At 40.0% G+C, this 24,110-nt stretch overlaps 1 protein-coding gene across 7 annotated transcripts in view; it reads left to right on the top strand.

Moving 5' to 3' along the window:
• Positions 1-24,110, top strand: part of LOC122549923 (E3 ubiquitin-protein ligase HECW1-like) — a 462,631-nt gene that overhangs the window by 255,125 nt on the left and 183,396 nt on the right. For all 7 annotated transcript variants that reach the window (XM_043690154.1, XM_043690160.1, XM_043690156.1 and 4 more), the window contains one exon: positions 2,660-2,761. In XM_043690154.1, the coding sequence (XP_043546089.1) occupies positions 2,660-2,761 (102 nt within the window). The remainder of the gene's footprint in view (positions 1-2,659; positions 2,762-24,110) is intronic.

Genomic DNA, 24,110 nt, shown 5'->3' with positions numbered 1-24,110 from the left:
TTAGAGTGTAAGCTTGCTGAAAAGTAATTTGCATAGTGTCAATCCGATTCCAGAGTACAAACTGTTGCAAGTTTGGAATAAATTGCCCATGTTGATGGCCCCAGTGTGAAAAATGCTGCAAAAGCAGGCACTTTTAAAAGAGTGAAGTTGAGACACGCTAGCAAAATTAAAGGGAGCTTCACTTTGCATGTGGATGTGTTATACCTAATCTGGGGGAACCTGATAGTGATACTCACTGTTCAAAACAAGTAGCACACAGCAGCACAAACAGCCCTTACCTTGTAGTAGGTATCAGCTTTTGGCCAATGGTAGGATTCTTGCCTCAGAGTTAGAAAGTTGTGAATTTAAACACATAATCATAAACTGGCAGTGCTGTGCTCTTCCAATTGCTACTTTCTGGATGAGACATTAAACAAAGGCCTGTCAGACTGATATAACATATCCAATCCATTTAAAGTGGTTCCTGTGAAGACCTGGGCAACATTTATCCCGAAAGCAGATGACCCAGTCATTAACACATTGTTGACTGTTGGAACGTGTTGTGCTCAAATTGGGGGCTACATTTCCAAAATTAGAATGATTACACTTCAAGAAAGTTTTAATCCACTGTAAGTCGCTGGGACATTCTGAACTCAAAAGTCCTATATAAATGCAAGTTTTTATTTCCTTATTAATTATGGCAAATCCTAAAAATAACTATTCTTTCAAAATAACTTGTATATCCCATATTTCTGAACACTGTAAAGGTCTTATATTTAGATGGTTGTCACATTAACTGAACTTGCTATTGTTCAGGTAAATAACAAATTTCATCTGACAATATTATCTTCCTGTAGAACGACTAAGCAGATAAGTTACATATTGTCATCCATCTTTGCCAGTATCTATGATCAAGGTCTACAAAAATAGTCCTTTGTTGATAACCATTTGGTTTCAAATGCAAAGCCAGCCATCCATCAGGAACATAAGGAGGTTTGATCACTAGGATTAGGTATTCCTCTCTCCCTTTTAGATGACCATGGACTTCCATTGGATTGGTCCATCATAATGCTTGGCAAAGTGTAGCAGTGGTTTGCCATTCCCTTTTTAAGGATTGCTAACTAGAAAACATTTCAGCTCCCACAGTCAGGCATTAGGCAAAATGGAAGAGTTTACAGGCCAATGGTCAACTTGTTTGGCCAAGTTATGATTGCAGTTTTGGTGGTCATCATTTACTGAACTGGACTTGAGCCAGAGTTTCTGGCTTGGAGGTAGGGATTTTACTGCTACGCAGAAGACTTCCGTTATGAATGAATAAGTTGCAATGCAACATATACTGTGATTGTTGGTGTTTCCACTGTATATGTATTTTGCCGTCCACTACTCCTTAATTCTAAGATAATGTGCTGCATTTTCCTGGTCCAATGGAGATAGCTTTGGAGATTGGAGGACCAAGAATATCATCCTGGAAGGTTTCCTCATGCTGTCCTGTCTTGGTTCTTCTTTCTCAGTGCTGTGTTACCACAGGCACTATTAGTTCTCTCCACAGAATGAAACCATTAAAGCTCCAATTAAGGGCCTTTTACCATGACATAGGAACTTTACTGGCATCATAGAACTCCCTTTTGTGTTGAGAACCCAGCAATGTGCAGAATTTGCCTCTCACCAGGAGATTATGGGTGGCTGAGTTAATTTTGCAACATTAGGGGCAACAATTTTCATGCGTCCAGGACTGGCTGCAGGTTCTCTTCCAGGTGTGTCATATGTACCCTAACACTTCTTAGTTACTTTGTCACCTTTCTCACCACCAAAGAATGAGATCTCTATGAGTGCTTCCACTTTGAAGTCCACTGTGACTGAGCTCATCTTTCTTGGCGTATCTTCTATGTAGACAATGTTGTGGCCCCTCCACTTGGACCTCCAGTCCACTCACGAATTGGACAGTGAGTGTGGAGGCTGCTAATTAGGAGGCCTTCAACGATAAAGTTGCTCCTGTAGGCACACTACGGCCATACACAGATTCAGGCATCAGAGTCTTGAAACCTATGGAAAAATTCAGCCGTATGAGTCCCAATGCTCTAACCATACATTCCTGTTTTTGGACATGTACATCCATCAATTTTCCAAGCAATCTTCACAACTTCCTGCACTAGCTACAGTAATTTTTTTTTCTTAACTTCTACTGTGAACCTATACACTCTGCCAAATGGTTGTTTAACCATTAGTCCCATTGGTGGTTCTGAATTTCTATTAAAACCAATTAAAATTAAAATGCAACCAAAAAAGAGAAAATGCTGGAAAATCTCAGCAAGTCTTGTAGTATTTGTAAGGAGAGAAAAGAGCTAATGTTTCGAGTCTAACTGACTCTTTGTCAAAGGGTCAGTTAGACTCGAAACGTTAGCTCTTTTCTCTCCTTACAGATGCTGCAAGACTTGCTGAGATTTTCCAGCATTTTCTCTTTTTTGGTTTCAGATTCCAGCTTCCGCAGTAATTTGCTTTTATTCAAAATTAAAATGCAGCCAAGTTGAGGACATGGTTTTGCTTGCTCAGTACTGTTAGCAAGAAATCAGCATTAATATGGTTTGCACTGATATTTTAGTAATATAAGAGAGACAGAGGAAATTTCTAAGTTTATTTATCAAAGTTAAAACAAAATGGTTGCTTTTCTTTCCTCTCGTAGGTGATAACCCTTTACCACACTGTGCTCAGACAATACGTCAGCTGCCCTCTTTGAGACAAGACACCAACCGTTACCCTACCATCGATGAGCCCCTTCCTCCCAGTAAGATTTTGTTTTATTTGACTTTATTCTGTTGTGTTATCAGCACAGGAAACATTTTGAGCTTATTAGTTTGGAGTTGACTGATTCAGAATTAATTGTTTGAATGGGTTAATTAGAAAGTGATGAAGAAAACCTCTTGCAGACCTTCCCAGAAGAGAGAGAATTGAGCAAAGACCAAAGTAAAGTACATGTTCTCCATTTCTTTGATCAAATATGGCTATGTATCAGATACAGAAGATCTATCTTATGTCCAGATTATCAAATTGTACGATTAAAAGAGGACAAGACATTTTCACAAACAAGGTGCAAAAATATCACTTTCTTTTTCAAATTGGCCAGTTTGATAAATTGTGAAACTAAGCACACACAAGAAGAATTTGTCTGTTCTGCATTACATGGTGATCACATTTACACAGGTCCCTGGAGTTCAACAATGAATACAAATCATAACAGTCTTCAATTTTCTAGCAGCAGAGCATTACTCAACCCTAAACCTCAGAAGATGGAAGTGTAATTGATAATTTTATTTTACTCCGTAGAGATCATTAGAGTAGTTCTTTTAGATCATCATGTGGTAAAAAACATTTAAAATGTATTTAATTTCACTCTGTGGTTTATTATCAATTTCAGAGATACACTAAGGGAAAATAGCAGGAATTATCTTGTTTCTGAATGCATGATCCACTCCTTGAATGTTAGACTGGCTACGTTTGTAACCTGGTACAATCAGTTCTGGTCTCACACAGCACTTCCTTTCTCATTCAACTGTGTGCTTTAAGAAAATCATATAATAGCAGCACCATTTAAGCTAATGGGGCAGAATTGCAATATAACTAATATATGCTTTAAAAGTTTGCGCATTAGAAACAGTGTCCCCAATTCGTCAGTTGTGTTATGGCAAATTCACGTTAATGAAACGTGTGTTATAGCAGAATGACCTGTACATTCATTCTCCCACTCTGTGTCTAAGGCTCTAATTCTTTGGACTTGGCATACTCAATCAACTTGCCAGCAGCTCTGCTAATTTGTCCTGGTGGCCTTTGCTTTAAACTAATTGATCAGCATACGCATTTATGATCCTGGTCAAGCAGACATTCCTGTCTCACTGGATTGCAAATATATGGGGCAACTGCCATCCAACATCTGATATTTTAAAGTGGAGTTTTTCTGATTAATGTTGTCCACATTCTCCTAAGTATCCATTACGTCAACTGGAGTCAGAAAAGCTATTTTAGTATTTGCTGTACAAGTGAAGAAAATCGCCACAAATAAAGCTTAAAATGGGCAGTGGACAAATGTACAGTTTTATTCACTGCAGTCTCTGTCCTATCATATAGCTACTATATTTTGGAGCACAGGATAGTGCAGATGTAAGACTTTGGGGTTTTGAGGTATAAAACCCTTTTACCTAAAAACTCTTCAGTTCCGAATTCTTGATTTATAACATTCGGGTCCTCAGTTGTACTTGACCTAACACAATATGAATAACAAGTAGTTATGAGTCAAGGAGAATTTCTTTGATATGACTTCAGCCAAACGAGCAGAGGAGATGGCGTGGAAGTGTCTTAGGTTTGGAAGCCCAGGATTCCTTGAATCTTGTCAGTAAAGATGATACCTTTCCCTCTCTTCTCATGCCTCTGAATTAATCTTATACTGAATTGTGTCTTTGAAGAATTGCACGTTAGAAGCTTTGCTAAACTGTGCCAACCAAAGACTCTCATTTTTCAACTTGTAACCCTGATTCCATGTGCCCAGTCTGAATTAACCTTTTCATTAAGATGAGTGTCATCTGCCATCGCCTCACCAGATTAACTACAGTCACACAGTCTGTGACAAATGCCCACCTCTTATCTCAGGAGTTATCATTTAATAGTGCAAACAAATGACAGATTGTTTTGGATGCAAGGGAGTTGCATAAACAATGTTACACCTTCTTGTGAATAGTGTAAATGATCATAAACTATAGATCTAAACATTTCCAGGAATACTCAGGTAATTAAGAACTAATCTTTCTAGCAGAATGTCAGGTAAGAATAGATTATTTAAATATAGTTGTTTTATTATACATTCATCGTCGATAGACCAAAACCAATTGTGAACTGCTAAAAATACATGGCTATCATTGGAAGACAAAGTATCATACTCTGTCAAGCTGCAAAATTAAAATATTTTCCTGTTTCTTTAAAATTGACAAACATATCTTGAAATGCGTTTAGTGTAATCAAATAAACACAATTTCATAAAGCCAGATTTCTCAGCATCTCCAAGACCATTTGAGTCAGCAAGACTAGTTCCTCACAAGTAGGTATCTTGCTGATAATTGCCTCATGAGCTGAAATTCAAACTAAGCTCTTTATAAAGGTGGCTAATGCAAAATTCTGATATGTTACTTCAGGAGTAGACAGATCAGCAGGAGTAATATTTGGTTAAAGAGGAGTTCCTTTTCATATGACAGTGTCAACATAAACAACAGTTCTGGAACAGGAATGTGATGTACTGAGGGAATACGTCCCACCTGTATTTGTCTGAGTAAAAAGAGTCAATAGAAAAATGGAAACACATTTAAAATGTAAAATGGATGAGAAGAATGCAAAAAGGCTTAAGCAGGAAGGACAGGATCAGAAAGAATAACATAAGGGAGGACATTGATGGTAAGAGAACAGAGTTGTAGAATAGGAGCCAATAAATGGTTAAACTTAATGTGATTAAAATGGATGGACCAGTGGTGGTAGTGAAACAGGGGAAATGAAGACAATCATGCGTTGGGCAGATTCAGACTTAATAGAGATTGCTGAGAGATAACTGCAGAAAATATTGAACTGGAAACTAAACATTGCAAAGTATAACATTTTGAAAAGGTAGGCAGGGAAAATCAAGAGATGAAACAGCTAAACTTATTCAGGATAACTTAATAGAAGTAAAGAAGAGAATTACAACTATCAACATGAGAAAACTTGTTTATATGGATAGAAATAAATGCTAGCGAAATATGAATCACACAAGAACACAAGAATTATGAACAATAGTAAGTCATTCAGCCCCTTGAGCCTGCTCCATCATTTGTTCAGATCATAGCTGATCTGACATTGGTCTCAACTTCAGTTTCCCACCCCCCTCTTCCTCACCCTCATAACCATTTACTTCCTTATTGATCAAGAATCTAGATAACTCAGGCTTGAGCAAACGTGATAACCCAATTTCCACACTCTCTAGGGAACAGACTTCCACAGACCAACAACCCTCGTAGAAGGATATCCTCATTTTAGTTTTGAATAGAAGATCCCTAATTTTTTACCTAGTTTTCAATGAGGAAAACATCCTCCTGGGATCTTAAGTGTTTCTATAAAACCACTTTTTATTCTTTTAAACTCATACCTTTCCATATAAAATAACCTCTTTATCTCATCTTGCTGAACTGATTCTAATGTCATTTTGTCCTTCCTTTCTTAAGGTGACAAAAATTGTACATAGTACTCTGGATGCATTCTAAGGGATAATGATAATGTCCCTCACTCTGAGCCAGGAACCCTGAGTTCAAGTCCCATCTGCACCAGAGGTGTGTAAAAAAAATCTCCAAACAAAATGATTAGAAAATATCTTCCTGGTCCATTCTGACTATAGCCCTGTAGAGGGATAACAGAATTTCCTACTTTTATACCATTAGTTTGAGGCCTTTAAATGAACATTACTGATCACTTAAGGAGTCAGAAAGTGTGGCCCTGGAAAAGCACAGTAGGTCAGGCAGCATCTGAGGAGCAGGAGAGTTGATGTTTCAGGCATAAACCCTTCATCAGGAATGCTGCTAGTATTAACCCAGCAGCATAGTGTGGCATGATTGTAGTGTTTCTAGTCCCATGTGCTCTAGAAATATGTCACAACATCTCTGCATAAGTGATTAGAAAATACGTCTACTCAGCAGCAGATGGGCCTCACACATTGGCTAAACCCTGGGCTATTTGTCGCCTTATGAGGGCTTAAGAGGGGAAGGATAGATTTGCTGACTTGCTGCCTGTTAGAGGGATCCAGTATCAGGAAGGGGTGACTCACTGACTGGCACACACAGAGCTCTTCCCACACAACCTCCAACAACACCTATCCCATGACCCCAACATGTGAAACCTCTCTCATGGTGTTCTCCACATCCTGAGACTAATGTACATGTCACTTGGTGGCAGCCATGAGTTCCCACTGGTGAGAAAACTGCCAGTCACTGAATAGAGAATACCACTCACTCAACAGGTTTTTGCGTGGGAGACATGTTTCCAATGAAAGATCTGTCAATGGGAAAGACCCCCTGGCTCTGGGAAAGGCCCATTGCTGGGGGAAGACCTCATGACTGCCTGTGATTAGCTTGCGGTTCACTGATAAAGGAAGCAATGTGGGTGCTTCAATGGTTCTCCAACAGGCACGCAAAGACTCCTTTTGCCATCACAAGATTGCTCTCTCTCTCTCTCTCTCTCTCTCTTTCTCTATGAAAGTGTCACTACCCTATGTTATAACTTAATGCAAATACAATTTAAGCAAGACAAATCAAACTCTACTCCCATTTTACTTATCTATCTGATATGTTTTATTCAGGCCATTGCAATTCAGGCTTCCACAAGAAACAATAATGAATTGTGAAATATAATTGAAAAAGATTAAAATTTCTTAGCATCCTTATAATAAAAATGAATTTACTTCTTCAATTACCTTACAGTCATGGTGCTATATTCAAAACTGTGTGTTATCTTTTGGATTGGTTGCCCTTATGGAATTTCTGTATTCTTTTGAGTTTGGAGTTGGTATGTATGGGAGCAATATATTCCATAAGTGTCTTCTTTGGGACTGTGTGGGAGTTCTTTTGAATTTTACATCTTCACATTTTAGATTGAAGTTCTATTCATACAGCGGAAATCCCATTCACAAGCATGTTTGATGTTTAATTGCCTTTGTCAAATGTTCTTGTTTGATATCTCAGCCAACATAAAAATGATTAGCTGTGAGAGTTTTATGCTGCGCATAAACTACGCAAACCAGTTAACAGCCACTCAGAGCTCCAAAACACTACGTTCTTTCAACTAACTTTCCTTTGTGCAGTTTATTAGGAAAGAAAATTCAGTTAAAAATCACGTTGCAAGCATTTTTAAACTGACGTGAAGGGAGATGAAAGGTTTTGTCAATAATGAGAACAGTATAGCTAAATATGTTCTGTGGCTACTTGCAGTATTTGAGTCAGACATAGCTCGATGCAACAAACTTAACCATTAAACAATTAAATTCTAATGAGAAACAGAGTTCCTTCCTTAATTCAGTTTAAGTAAAGCAAAGAGAAAAGCAAATTCGAGGCTGTAGTAAGATGAGATCTATTGGGAGTGTAAAACAGGCATTTTTGAACATGGACTATTTACAGAGGATTTATCTCTCCACTGCCTCTATTCCTGATGAAGGGCTTTTGGCCGAAACGTCAATTTTCCTGCTCCTCGGATGCAGCCTGACCTGCTGTGCTTTTCCAACACCACTCTAATCTAGACTCTGGTTTCCAGCATCGGCAGTCCTTGTTATTACCCTATTTACAGAGGATGATAAGAGAGCAGGTCTTATCAGAAGCCTGACCATGGGATCTGATGATACTATGTTAAAGCTCCTTTTGCAAATGGTCAGTAATAATACCCAGAGTAAGGTTTTAATTCTTTACTTCTTCCCCCAAGTTCATTTACCCTTTATTTTACATGAATACTTAGCTATGAATATTAAATATTTATTCTCCATTGTCAACAGCACAACTGCCTACCCCACTCAGGCTCCTTGCATAAATTTCATTTGTTTGAAGGGCTAATTTCTGACAGCACGCTCAATTTTCTCAGAGGATCATGAAGGACATCAGCACTCTCTTGATATTTCCTCGGACAACTAACAAATTGGTGGAGCAGGATGACAGCTACTGACAGCACTGACTTTTGGTCTCTGAGCCACATGTAGGTTTGAATGTGGCACCAATGAAGACCAATCAAAGAAAAACTGTTTCAAAGGGGAAGATGCCAAGACTCTAATTTTCACTATCCATGATAGCTAATTTGCTCTCTGAACTAGGAACATATATAATAGATAAGAAGAAGAGTGAAGGGAATTCTGAAGATTATGCTGGAGACAACAGGATATAGGAGCACAATCATGCCATTTCATCCATTGAGTCTGCTTTGCCATTCTAACATGGCTGATATGTTTCTCAACCCTATTGTCCTGACTTCTTTCCGGCACAGTGGTTAGCACTGCTGCCACAGTGCCAGGGTCCCGGGTTCGATTCCAGCTTCAGGTGACTGTCTGTATGGAGTTTGCACATTCTCCCTGTGTCTGCAGGAGTTTCCCCCACGTGCTCTGGCTTCCTCCCACTGTCTAAAGGTGTGCAGGTAAAGTGGATTGGCTGTGCTAAATTGCTGTGCAGTGTCCAGGGGTGGATAGACTTTGTGGGTTAGCCATGGGAAATGCAGCATTACAGAGATAGGGTGAGCAGGTGGGTCTGGATGTGATGCTCTTCAGAGGGTCTGTGTGGACTCAGTGGGCCAAATGGCTTCTTTTCACACTGTAGGGATTCCATAATTCTAATGATCACAGTTTCTTGAAAAGGAAGACAAGGAAGTGAAATTCTTGATCCCCTTACTAATCAAGAACCTGTCTATTTCTGAGACAAGGAGAGGAAGATGTCTCTGCTACTTTTAGGACAGGTTTGTTTCTTTTTGTAGGCACTTTGACATTTATTGCAATGTGAGGCTGATGAGGTATAGGCAATGACATTTCAGGAACTCAGTGAAAAAGCACAACTGTACCATCATGGATAACAGAGTAAGCTGCAAAGCAGGACAGAAGGGAATTCTTGAGTGTTAGCCGAATTTGCAGACAGCCTCCTTTCATTGGTAATCTTGTTATTAAGAAGGGGAAAAAGATTCTCGCTTTCCTTATCTCCAGTGTTCATTTTTGAAAGACTAGGTTATCACACTCATTAGCTGTCACAGAAAGTTTTATTCAGCTAGTCACTCACCTTGATCCTGGATTTTTGTTAGCAATTTCTATAACAGACACATTTTCCTCTATCTGTTGTCCAACGCCAGTGAGAATTCTAGTTGTCTGAGTGAAATTTCTGCAATTGTCTGCAATCTTCTCATTTTCAGTCTGCAAGGCTTGGTTCTGTTGTTTCGCTATTAACAGCTGGACTTTTCCCTTCAGTAGTCTCACTGATATAGTTAGACTGTGCTAATTCCAGTTGAGCTCTGAGCTGTTCATTCAGCTTTAAATTTTGCAAAGGTATTCTGAGCTCAATAATCTGGTCATGTAAGCTCTTGCTGAAAAAACACTTCAACTTATTGATGGACCACCCTTTTAACTATCAGATTTATCTGCAGATTCACAATTTCGCAACACTGAACGTTGATATGATCTACCTCAGCCTTAGGAATACGTTCAATGGAAAAGTGATCTCTATTAATTAGTTGAAGTTGTACTTTTGGTGGGTCTTTTGTGAAGAGTGACATTTTTCTCTGATCAAGTCAAGTTCATGTTGATGTTCTCTGTGCCTGGTCACTAAGATTTATTGCATACAGCTGGCTTCTTCCTGTGCAGGCATTACACCTTCCACTCTGACTGAAGTTTCACTGGGTCTTGAATTTAGTCTGAAGCTGCAAAACCTCCTCCTTACATCATTGGTGACCTTTTTCCAACACCAGAAATCTTGAAGTCTCATGTTTCGTGTTAATAGTTAAGTATTGACTTACTTTTACCGAATGAACATGTTATTTGCTGTATGTGTACCTTGCCTTCAAGAGAGTTCACCTTACAGACTCCATGTATACAGTGTTGTGTTTCTGCCTGCCAGTTGGTCTTCTGTGGACTTATCAGCTGCTCAGTGCAGAAATCATTTGGTTTGTTGTAATGTTTGTTTCTCAACTTATTATGTGTTTTACTGCTTTAAATAATCAAACCCATGGAGTTAATCAGTTGTCGGTGGACAATTGATTATGACTCATTATCATTGCTTTTACACAAACAAAAGGTTACTTCCTCGCTCCCCTGCAACAGGCTGGCTTTCCATTCTAGAAGGACTGAATTTCTTAGAGTCTGTTAATCGAAGAATATCTAAAACTAGACAAACACTTATACTTAATAAAGAATGGTGATGATTATGAATTAGCTACAAGGTCTCTTTCATCCTTTTTCCTTTGTACTGAGGTGAAGTACACATCTGGCCTCTTACTTTAATTCTTCTATATTCCAAGTTCCAAAGTTGAATGGAGAGCAGTCTGAAGATTTCATGCCTTAATCATAGAGTAGCATCAAAAAAATGAGACATCTTCACCAGTATCTAATTCAAAACAGTTTATTTGTCATTTACTAAATCTCTACATTACATCCTGCAGGTCTATTATCATCAATGACATCAGAATCTTACCGTGGGCTTGTGACACGTACCAGATAGTGTTCATTCTATCCCTCTGTAAACCCCTCCTGCTGGGTCTTCTGCAGCCTGCTATAATCTGTGTTTAATTATCCATGTTACCACTGCAGCCTTACCCTGCTCTCTCTTTGTGGACTCACAACTCTCAATAAAACTGGCCAGGTTGGGTTCCTGCCAGAGGATAGCATCCTATTTCTTCATATGCTTGTCATTGGTGTATTTTCTGGGAGCTTGTTTCTTTCCCGTCTCTAAGTGCTTTCATTTGTAAATTTTTGCTTACTGTGTCTGATTAATTTCTTCTGTCTATCATTGTTTCTTCAGCTTCAGGAATGACTTTCTCATTTGGAGGTTCTGTACTCAGTGTGCTTTGACGTCTGGCACTAGCTAGCTCTGATTACTACTGAGCTTCACCTTGGCTACTTACCCAACCTCTGGGTTTAGATCTCAGGGCTAGTCTCATTATTTATTGTCACTAGTCTTCACTTACCATTCAGCTAAGGTTCCTTCCATTTGTTCACCATTGAAACCATACTTTAAAATGAGATTGACACTCTTGTGTTTGCGGTGCAATAGGAGTCACTGAAAGTAACAATCATTACGTTACTCAACTTCTTCAGGTATTCCATGAGACACCTCCAGGACAGGTGGGACTTGAACCCACAGCGTATGGCATAGAGCTAGGGACACTACCACTGCACCACGAAACCTTCCTGAACATAATTATATCCTGAGGATGATAAGACAGGCCATTATACTTGGAGTAATACTGATCCACTCTTTAGTTCCATATGATCCAATATCACTTGGCATTGCTCCATCTGAACATGTTCAGTGACTATACTCAGAGTAAAACACAGTTTCCTTTATGCTACACAGTCCACAATCATGTTCAGTTTAAACCTGCTAAATTTACTCTCTGAACCCATCCTCTACAGCTGTATCAGTCACCGGACTCAATAATAACTCTGCTTTCTACCCACAGATACTGCCAGACCTGCTGTGTTTTGTTAACAATTTCCATTTTTGTTTCAACTTGACGTTTAGTTGTATCTTAAAAATAATTTCAGGAATGGCTCTCTTCTAAAAGCCAAACTATGTAAAATCCCCTGGAGAATGTTTGAAATTTAGGCCAATGGTATAAAATTTCTAATGGCTGACCCACCTAGTCTGCACATTCCTGGAAACTATAGGCAATTTAGTATGGCCAATGCACCTAACCTCCACTTCCTTGGATACTGGGAAATTTAGCATAGCCAATCCACCTAGCTTCCACTTCTTTGGAGGAAATCAGAGTACAGTACCCAGAGCAAATCTATGCAGATACGTGGAGAATGTGCAAACTCCAAACAGGCAGCCGTCCCAAGGATGGAAACGAACCCTGGTCCCTAGCATGGTGAGGCAGCAGTGCCATTGTGTGACCCCAAAAGGGTGGGAGGATTCCACTTCAGTTAAACAGCAATGAAAAAAAAAATGGGTGGCACGGTGGCACAGTGGTTAGCACTGCTGCCTCACAGCGCCAGAGACCCGGGTTCAATTCCCGCCTCAGGCGACTCTCTGTGTGGAGTTTACACATTCTCCCCATGTCTGCGTGGGTTTCCTCCAGGTGCTCTGGTTTCCTCCCACAGTCCAAAAATGTGCAGGTTAGGTGAATTGGCCATGCTGAATTGCCCGTAGTGTTAGGTGAAGGGGTAAATGTAGAAGAATGGGTCTGGGTGGGTTACGCTTCGGCGGTTCGGTGTGGACTTGTTGGGCTGAAGGGCCTGTTTCCACACTGTAAGTAATCTAATCTAATCTAATCTAATCTAATCTAATCTAATCTAATCTAATGATCAACAGAACCTGACTGCACACTAGATTCTAGATGTTTTTCCTTTTGATTTTCATTTATTCATGGGCCAGCATTTATTGCTCATCCCTAATCACCCCAATTGCTTTGGGGCTGTAGTTACATGAAAGCAAGACCAGGTTAGGACTGTAGATTAATTTTCCTGAAGGACATCAGTGTTCTAGATAAATTTTTACAGTGAAGAGAAAAAAGAACACAAATGCTGGAAATCAGAAACAAAATCAGAAATTGCTGGAAAAACTCAGCAGGTCAGGCAGTACCTCTGTCAAGAATGCAGAGTCAACATTTTGGGTCCAGTGACCCTTCTTCAGAGCAGGTTTTTACAACAGTTGACAATGACTACATGGTCATTGTTATGCCAGATTTTTATTGAACTTAAATATCGCCATCTGTCACGATGGCTTCCAAACCCTTGTGCCCAGAACATCAGCTGAGATGAAAGTAGCAAATGCTGGAAAAGCTCAGCAGGTCTGGCAGCATCTATGGAGGTAAATCAGCGTTAATGTCTTGGGTCGAGTGACTCTTCCTCAGAACCCATTCATAGCCACATCACATCCCTCAGTGACTGCCTCTGGCTCAGACTCACCTCATGTGGATTCCGATTCAAAGTTTCATCCTTCATGCTTTGAATCCACCTAGGACCATAGGTAACTTCACGATGTTCAACGTTACACAGACAGCTGCTCTCGCTGCATCCTGTGATCCACACTCAGTGCCATGTGTCTTCATATGAACACTCTCGAGCTCTCTTCTACAGTCACATCAGCTGAGTTTCTGTATTACTACTTCAGTGACATTAGCACTATGCCACCTCCTTCCCAAATTGAAATTAATCGTAGGGCAATCAGGTAGGAGTGTACATAACAAGATTCCATAAATATTTCTTTATGTTGCACAGCCAATTTGATATTTTTGCATGTTAAACCTAGAAAATAAGAGCAGTCAGCCATTTGGCCCATAAAGCCCATTCGACAATTAATGTGATTGTGGTTGATTGTCAACCTCAGCATCATACTCCCATGCTCTCCCTCTACCCTTTGACGCCTTTAGCTGCTAAAAATTCATCTGTTTTTTTCTGAAACATATTCGGTTACTTTGTCTTGTATGCCACCATTCACCACCCTCTAAATGAAAAAGTTTGTTCTCATCTCCGTCCGAAATGATCTGCCATGTATCCTGAGATAATGGCTCTTTGTCCTGGGCCCCCTGACTGAGGGAAACATCATCCCTGTATTGAGTCTTATTAGAATATTGTAGGTTCCAATCAGATCCCCTGTCATTCTTCTAAGTTCCAATCAATGCACAGGCCCATTTGACTCATACAACAAAACCTATATCCCAGGAATCAGTCTGAAGAACATTTGTTGCACTGCTTCTATGCAAGTTTTCTTATGTAAGGAAAGCAAAGTTGCACATACTACATCAGGTGTGATTTTATCAAGGCCTTCTACAACTGCAGGAAGAAGTCCATACTCCCATTTGAAACCTTACAATGAGAGCCAACATAGCATTTGCCTTCCTAATTACTTGCTGTACTTCCCTGCTTGCTTTCAGTGATTTATGTACAAGGACATCCAGATTCCTTTGTACATCATCTTTTCCCAATCTATCACCATTTAAACAACACTCTACCATTCTGTTTTTCCTTCCAAATTGGACAATTTCACGCTTATCCATGTTATACTGCAACTGTCGTGCATTTTCCCACACACCCAACGTGTCTAAATTGACCTGAAGCCTCTTTATATTCTTCTCACCACACCAACTCCCACCAGACAAACTCCCTTGGATTATCAGCAAATTTACATATGAATATGTGAATAGCTTGAACCCAAGTAGTGGCACTTGTGGTAGCCCACTTGTCACCACTTTCTACTCAGACACATTTATTCCCACACTGTTTCTTGTCTCTAAATCAGTTCTCAATCCATGATGGTATATTACTTGTGTTTTGCTTTTGCACACTTATCTTCTTATCTGGGATTTTATTGAAGGCTTTGAGAAAATTAAAATATATCACATCTTCTGGCTCCCCCTCAACAATTCTATTAGTTACTTCCTCTACTCTTACTGATATTTTCTCGGTGTCCTGTTATCAAATCCTTTATAATAGACTTAAATATTTTCCCCACTGTTGCTGTTAGACTAACTGATCTGCAATTCCCAGTTTTCTCCCTCCCTCCTCTTTTAAACAGTGGGGTTACATTTACCATCTTCCAGTTTGCCAGGAATGTTCCAGAACTTAGAGAATTTTGGAAGATGACAACAAACACATCTATTATTTATATGGCCACTAACTTAATAACCTTGGGTGTAGATTATCAAGCCCTGGGGATTTACTAGCTTTCAGTCTCATTAATTTCTCCAACAGTACGTTTTTACTAATATTAATATCCTTAATTTCTTCCTTTCCAAAACATCCCTGCTGCCCTGGCACTTCTGAGAAATTGTTTACATCTTCTTCTGTGAAGACAGTTGTAAAGTAGTTAATTAAATGTTCTCCATAATTCAAAGTTTAGGAGAAGATTTGTAGCTCGGGTGCTCGTTGTTGTGGTTCTGTTCGCCGAGCTGGAAATTTTTGTTGCAAGCGTTTCGTCCCCTGTCTAGGTGAGAACATCAACTAGTCACGAAACGACACGACCAGCTATCCTTAGTAGCCACACATGCAGACGACAAGCAACATGAATTCGACTGGGACAACACTACCATTATAGGGCAAGCCAAACAAAGAACAGCCAGGGAATTCCTAGAAGCATGGCACTCATCCACAAACTCCATCAACAAACACATCGACCTGGACCCAATATACCGGCCACTACAGCGGACAGCTGAAACTGACAACCGGTCTCCATAATTGATTCTCAGATTCAAATTGTAAGGAGCCTACATCTGCACTAAACTTTTCATTCTTTTTACATACTTGGAGAAGATCTTACAGTTTGCTTTATGTTCCTTGCAACTTTACTCTTATAATCTATTTTTCTCCTTTAAATTAACCTCTTGGTCCTGCTTTGCTTAATTCTAAACTGCTCCAAATTATTAAGCCTTGTATTTTGTCTGACACCTTTAATGGGAATGTGGGTTATGAGTATTGATTCCTTGAAGAACACATTTCAGATAGTTGTATGGTCGTACACTGCACAGCTTAGAGGGGATATTGAGCTATCATGAGTAGGCCAATTGAAAACCTCCCATGTTTAACCAACATGGTAAGCTAAAAATTGCCTTTGTCACATGTATGACAGATCGCTTTTCACATTCAGATTTTGACCAGATCCTGCTTAATGTTAAAATTATTTCTGCCATTCTAAAAAAGTGTATGTCCTGTTAGAAAGTAAATATTAATGTTCCTTTCAAAACGTTACAGTGAAGCCAGAATCAAATGTTCAGGTGAATAATCTAACTGGGAATTAAGTATTGATTCTTGGATCTAGTTTAAACTCTTCAGCGGCTTGTAGCTGATACATACAATTGTGTATTTTTATCCTTTGTCTCCTTATTCCATCTGTCTTTAGTTATTCCTCTTTATTTTCCCTTTAAAACAAATGATTGCTTGTTGACTTTGGTTTGACACTGGCAGCAATGCCTGTGCTCTAATCATGTAGTTTCTCAGTTTTGTTCTTTTCAGACAGACAGAGCTGTAAACATTTGATTTATGATTTTTTGCATGGTTTCTGGCTCTTTAACATTATTTGTTCTTACCTCAAATGGACATTTTATCTTGCCTTATTTAAAATGGAACAATATTAAGTAGAATTCGCTTAGGTGATGGTATTTGGATGACCAGGAACTAGGAATTTAAAAATGTATTTCTTGTATAGGATTTGTGGGGCTTAGAATGAAATGTACAATCTGATGGTATCAGGTTAAACCTTCAGAATGCACTTTATTCCTCATGTTTGGGGCATGAAGCTAGAACCATATCAGGGTGAGGCTTGATATTCTTGGATCATATATCCAACCAAGAATTAAGAATGCACACAATTGTTGTAAAATGTTCATGAGGTTAAAGTGGGATAAAGTGATAGAACTGGGAAAGTCTCATTTTATTATCATAATGGGCATACCACTGGAATGAGCAGACTGAAATTTGGCATTGTTTACATGCTGAATTATGCTCTGTAAATAACACAGCTGAAGATTTGCAAAAGAATTTAAATTGGTTATGTAATTGAGTGAACTTAAATGAATTTGAGACATTACAAACAGGTAGATCGATGTGTCCCATATTTATGGAATCAATGGAATTTAAATGAATGCTAAGTATAAAAAACAGAATGGGATTTTAGTAAATACATCACTTCAAATATCCAGGCAAAGCCTTAGACCACATGTAATGCAATATAAAACCACTTTAAGAGTAGCAAGAAAAGTAAGATACTTAAGGTGCTGAAAATCTGAAAAAAGAACAGAAAATACTGGAAATAATCATTGTGTCTAGTGGCGTAGAGAGAGAAAGAGAGCCCATGTTTCAGATCTTGAACTTTGTCTCAACTGGAAAATATGAGATTTTACAGATTTAAAATATATGGAGAGGCAGGGAAAGGGGTGAGAGGATAGAATAAAAGGGATGAGGTGTGTGATAGAGAGGAGAAAAGGAGAGATTAAATGACCAAGATGATGATTTGATGCAGAAGGGGATGATAATGGTGCAAGTAAAGAAATCAAAAAAGTTTCGAGAGAGCTGTTAATGGAGAAAGGTCAGTTCCAACGGAGGCCATCCAAAGACAAAAGCAAAAAATGCAAAATAAAATGGAGGAGGAGATTACAATCTATATTTAATGAACTAGATGTTGCATACAAGGCAGTCAGTTTAGGACCAGGAATAAGCCATTCAGCCCCTTGAAGCTGCTTTGCCTTTGAATCAGGTCATGTCTAATATCGTTGTATATTGGCATTCTCTTACATAACAAGCGTTTGTTGAAATGTGTCTGTCTTAGAAATATTCAAGGACTTTTCTTCCATCACCTTCACAGGATGAGAGTTCCAAAAACCCCTGACCTTAGAGAGAAACCAATTTGCCTGTTTTCTGTTGAAATGGAGAAGCCCTGATTTTTAAACCATGATCCCACTCCTAGATTCTCCCATAAGACGACATATCCTCTCCACAGAGAACCTGTCAAGTGCCCTCAAGATCTTCAAGACTGAATCTTACATTCCTGGAACCACTCACCACTCACCAGATGTCCCAGAGTTCACTGGCATCCCTTGCACCCTTGGTGTCTGTAAGTTTATTATGCACCTGGACAAGTCCCGTCAATCTGGAGCTACCCTGCACAATGCCTGACATTTGCCCTGGACATTACTGGAGGAAGGGGGAGGAGGTGGTGATATATCGGTTCCTGCTTTGCGGCTGGGGTTCTGGATGGGTTTGAGCTGACATGGATTTCTTTCTCCCCCCGGATCAATGGTGGAGGCCATGACATCAGACCATGCCAGCCTGATCTAAGGTTCCCAATTGGGCTAAAGAAGCATTGATCAACAGGAGGAATGCCCAGCAATGGATGAAGAAGGTCATTGCTCTTCTCCATTCTGTCAGGGTACATCTTCTCTCTGAAACCTCGCACCCACTCTATCTCTGCTATTGTACACATCTCCTACCAATGCTCATGATCTATCACTCTCACTATTGTCTGTAACATCTTTCCACACTCGTTGTTACTGACCCTAATTCTCAGCAACACCACTCACTCTGTACAGTGTCTGAACTGTCTACTCACTCACTCAGGGCATGCCCCTCCCTTACCAACAGTAACAGCTGTGCCACCAACTTTCATCTTCCATACTATCGATCTCTGTCTAATTCCAGGAGGAAAATACTTTATAGCAGATGGAGTCAAGACGGGTGGTGTACTTCCCACCGTTCAGCTTCTCATCCCTAACAAGGAGAACATCCTGAGTCTAAACAGCCCAAGCAGGCATGGACTGGTGTCAGGGGCTGCCCTGGACATTCTCTACTGGGACTTCCTGAGCAAAGGCTATAGTAATATGCACCTGGTATCTCTGGCTAAGGGGATAAAACACACTAAATAAAACACGAGGCAAGAATGCTATGAGCATCCAACTTAGCTCAGACTGCAAGGAGAGCAAGCGAACAACCCAGAGGTGAAGCCTGATACATTATCCATGAACTATTGTATGTCTGAGAGCACACAGTGTCCTTGCTGCAGCATTACAATGAGAGTTGCTGGTGCAACATTGAAGTGGACCAACATCATGTACATGGATCGGAAATGTGCTAGAAGTATTCATGGACGCTGGTACATGTTGGATGCCAATGTCCGTGTACTTAGGTGGATTCAGCCAATAGCCATAGCCCATTGTGATGATGCTGCTACTTTAACAAGTTAATGTTGTCCTTGGCTTTTTTTTCCAGAAAGGTCGTAAAAGACACAGACTCCGAAAAGTCTAAGTTTGAAGGGTTTTAGGGCCAATTTGATTATAGCTAACAGATACTACCTCAGGCAAAAGGCTTTTAAGTTTTAAAAAAAAAAATGCTTATACAATGAAAGGGGAGCGACCAGTTCTCCCAGCTCAGCTTTTCTCTGGTTTGGTTTGGTTTTTGGCAGCCTGGCCTTTCACTGAAAGCAGTCAGGCAGTTGTGAAGCTGCTGGACCCAAGGGAAGCAGGCAATTGCTGACCCTCCCTCTCTCTGACATGTTTTCTGTAAGATCCTGTGTTTGATTTTACCTTTTGTGCCAAGGGTGTTTATGAGGATTGTTGCAAGTATTGGGAACATCATCGTTTAACTGGTACAATCTGTTGGGTTTTCAGATAGGTTACGTTATTCTGTGTTCTGCTCTCTTTTGTTTGTGTTTCATTTGATAATCTTGCGGTTTGACCAGCTACATCCCTCTTGGAATATGCACGTTACACCTGCTTAAAACAATTCGCAAAGTTATGGTCTGGACTACTTTCTTGAAAGGTTTTGAGGGGGGTCTGGCCTCGTCCATAACAACATACCCTGAGATTTTGGTATCCAGTTTCCATGTGGAGATCATTCAGAGTACTTAGAGGCTGAGTTTTGATAAAGTGGGTTTCATAGAATGTCTACAGTGTTGAAACAGGCCCTTTGGCCCTACAAGTCCACACCAAAACTCTGAATAGTATCTCACCCAAATCCATTCTGCATTTCTCTACATTTACCCCTAACCTACACATCCCTAAACACTATGGGTAATTTAGCATTGTGAAATCACCGAACCTGCACATCTTTGGATTGTGGGAGGAAACCCACACAGACACAGGGAGAATGTGTAAACTCCACTCGCCCGAGCTTAGAGTCAAACCTGGGTCCCTGGTGCTATGTGGCCACTGTGCCACCCTAGGTCGGTCTGTTCACAATGTTTAACAAGCAATGATCACCGTAAATTGGAAGCTCTCATGTTACCTGTTGAGAATTTCACCTCGCCACTTTTGAATAGTATAAAATATTATGGAAGTTATTTGAAATGGATCTCACTGTACTTGTTCCGCAATTCTGCCACACAGCTCACCATTGTCATTGATCAGTCCCCTATAAGCTTCTGCCCTATATGCCTCAATCATTAGCATTAAATGAGCAAAATATTACTCTTTATGAACAGAGCTTCACCCTGGTATTCACTGAGTGAATGAGCTTTACCCTGGTATTCACTGAGTGAATGGCTGTGCCTGGGTATACAGGCCTGCACCACCAGTCTCCCTCCCTGACATACAGCTGCATGTAAGGGGTTACGGGTTCATCTCACATGGGTGGGAGGATGAGGTTAACTTTTAAAATCGCCAACTTCTGATTGCAAAGCCAAGGCACCATCATTTGTTTATGTTTTTGAAAAGGAGAACAATGACTTGCTAAAGCCAAAGACAAATGTAAAATAAGGCAGTTGTGAAGCTGCTGGACCCAAGGGAAGCAGGTAATTGCTGACCCTCCCTCTCTCTGACATGTTTTCTGTAAGATCCTGTGTTTGATTTTACCTTTTGTGCCAAGGGTGTTTATGAGGATTGTTGCAAGTATTGGGAACATCATCGTTTAACTGGTACAATCTGTTGGGTTTTCAGATAGGTTACATTATTCTGTGTTCTGCTCTCTTTTGTTTGTGTTTCATTTGATAATCTTGTGGTTTGACCAGCTACATCCCTCTTGGAATATGCACGTTACACCTGCTTAAAACAACTAACATACTGCTATACCGTGCTAAATCTCCAAGATGTTCTACAGCTTTGACCCAACCTGACTTGATTCTGGTGTATCTGCAGTAAGAAGGTATCAGGAGTGCTTTTCTGTGACAAACAACATTCTGTGCTACATCAAATCCATCAGCAGCTAACATCCTGCTAATTCTCACAATGCTCACTACTGGGCAATACCTTTCTGGATATTGTACAGATTATAGTTATCAACCAGTTATTCTTCATTTTGGGTTTCTCCACCAATATCACACAAAGGGTGGTGAGCGCCCAGAACATGCTGCCAGAAGAAGTGGTGGAGGAAGACAAACAGCAGCATTCAGGAATCACCTCAACGATTATCTGAATAGGAAGGGAACAGAGCGATACAATCCTCTAAGTGGTGACATTTTTAGTTTGGCAGGGCAAAATGTGTCAGTACAGGCTTGGAAGGCCAAAGGGCCTGTTCGTGTGCTGTATTGTTATTTGTTCTTTGTTCTTAACACTGCCATTTGAAAAACCAGAAATAATTCAACAGGCCAGTTTTCCTTTACTTGACCAAAGATTAACAAAAGAAAGAAGCTGTCCAAACAATTTGACTGTGACTGTGACATTAATATTTTACATTTGAGCTTTGAATACAGTATTAGAACTAACAGCTCTTTATTCTGTTGCCATTTTCTTCCATTTCATATTCTGAACACTAGTGTTACTAATAAAATTACAGTGTTCTCACAACTTACATCCAGCAGAGGGCAACTTCAGTTCCCATTTCTGCTAAATGTATCATTAATAAGGTGTGTCGTATTTTGCTGGTCTGCAGTGTTTTGATTAGGTATGCAGTGTCTGTGTGTGTGACACAGTCTTTTGACCAGGCACTTTTTTCTGATAAGAAGCTCAGCTACACTGAGGAATTGGATATGAACTGCACACTGAGCAGTAGAGAAACGACAAGCCAAAATGATGTTGCAGATGGCACTCTCAGTACAGGTAGGATGCACATGGCCAGGATGGAGAACTGAGTAACAACTAGCAGAGTTTTAGCCAGTATTGACTTAAGTCAATATTTAGCACAGTAATATTCAGTTGCATATTCTGTTATTAGGAGGAGAAAGTAAGGTCTGCAGATGCTGGAGATCAGAGCTGGAAATGTGTTGCTGGAAAAGCGCAGCAGGTCAGGCAGCATCCAGGGAACAGGAGAATTGACGTTTCGGGTATAAGCCCGATTCCTGAAGAAGGGCTTATGCCCGAAACGTCGATTCTCCTGTTCCCTGGATGCTGCCTGACCTGCTGCGCTTTTCCAGCAACACATTTCAAGCTCCTATTCTGTTATTAACTGACTGTATCTGAGGCGAGAGAACTGTTATACTTTCCCTCGCCTTCAAATCAGCTGCTATCACGCCGCATCTCAAAATAACAATTAAGGATACCTCTGTTCTTGCAAATTACTGCATAATAACATCCTTTATTTTTTTCCCCAAATCCCTGAATATAGTGTCACCTCTCAGATCTATGCTGAAACTACATGCTTGAATCCCTCCAGTTTTCCTGTCCCTGCCACAGTTCAATCCTTACTGAAGTCACAAATATAGTCCTACATGACTGTGGCAAAGATAAATGATCCTTCATCATCCTTCTCCAGCTGTCTGTAGCCTTTGAGACAGTCGACTTCAGCATCCTCCTGCACGGAATCTCATCCAGCTGGGTGGCTGGCACAGGGCTTAACTGGCTTCATTTTTATTTATTTAATCATCATCAGAAAACAACCTGCAATGACTCTTTCTGCTCCTACATATTTGTTTCTGGACTGTCCCAGGGATCCATTCATAATTAACCACACCTCTTCCCCCCATCCCCTATTATCTCATCTATGAGATGCTCTCTTTCAGCAGCACCACCTGAAGACACAATGTTACTTTCTACATGAGTGCAGATAACACTCAGATCTAATTCACTACCACCTCTCTCCACCCCTCCACTGTCTCTAAATTGTTAGCTGCTTCTCCAATATCCATACTGGATATGCAAAAGTTTCTTCAATGAACTATTGGGAAGACCAAGTAATTGCCACCAAAAGAAACTAGATGAATTGCAGCCTTGGCATCATATATTTGATGCCAAAATGAACGTCTGACGACATAAGGGAAGATGAAGTAAGAGACCTTGGACCATATGCCTTTGAAGGTGGCAGAAAAGAAAGCTAAGGAATACATATGGAATGTTTTCATTCATTCATAAGATATTGAATACAAAAGCAAGGAGAAAGTACAGGATTGTATAAAAAGCTGGTAAAGCCACAGTCAGAATTGTCTGTACAGTTATGGTCTCTACGTTACAGGAGGAACATAATTTCTCTGGAGACTGTACAGCGGAGTCTCACAAGAAAGGTGTAGAAAGTAATGAGGAACCTGGATAGAATGTACAGAGAAGGCTTGTTTCTCCCAGTGGTGAGGCTGATTTCCCAGGAACACAGATTTAAAGTGATTGGTAGAAGGATTATGGGAAACACAACGTTTTTGATGAGTGTCTAGAATTCACTGTCCGGACTGGTGGAATGCACGCTCTGGAATTTCCTCCTTAAACCTGACTACCTCAACTTCTTGTTGCTCCCTAGAACCTACCTCTTTGGCCAGTCATGTATCTTAATATTCCCTTGTGTGAACTGGTGTGAAATATTGTTTGTTACTGTCCCATGGAGGACCTTGGTATATTATATTGTACTGAAGCTGCAATATAAATACAATTTGCTTTTGAGATCAATAGAAAATTGACAGTCATCAACATCCACTAACCTATGAGCTGAATCTTACCAAAAATCTGTTAAGTGTCAATTTTTATGAACTTCATGGGGCATTTCTCTTTGTGATCCCTAGCTGGTTTTCTCACGCTATCTTCCTAAATTTGCCTCATTTTCTAAGCACTGCACT

Source organism: Chiloscyllium plagiosum, chromosome 5, assembly GCF_004010195.1.
Source record: "Chiloscyllium plagiosum isolate BGI_BamShark_2017 chromosome 5, ASM401019v2, whole genome shotgun sequence".
Classification (NCBI taxonomy): Eukaryota; Metazoa; Chordata; class Chondrichthyes; order Orectolobiformes; family Hemiscylliidae; genus Chiloscyllium; species Chiloscyllium plagiosum.
This window is presented reverse-complemented; position numbering and strand designations above follow the sequence as displayed.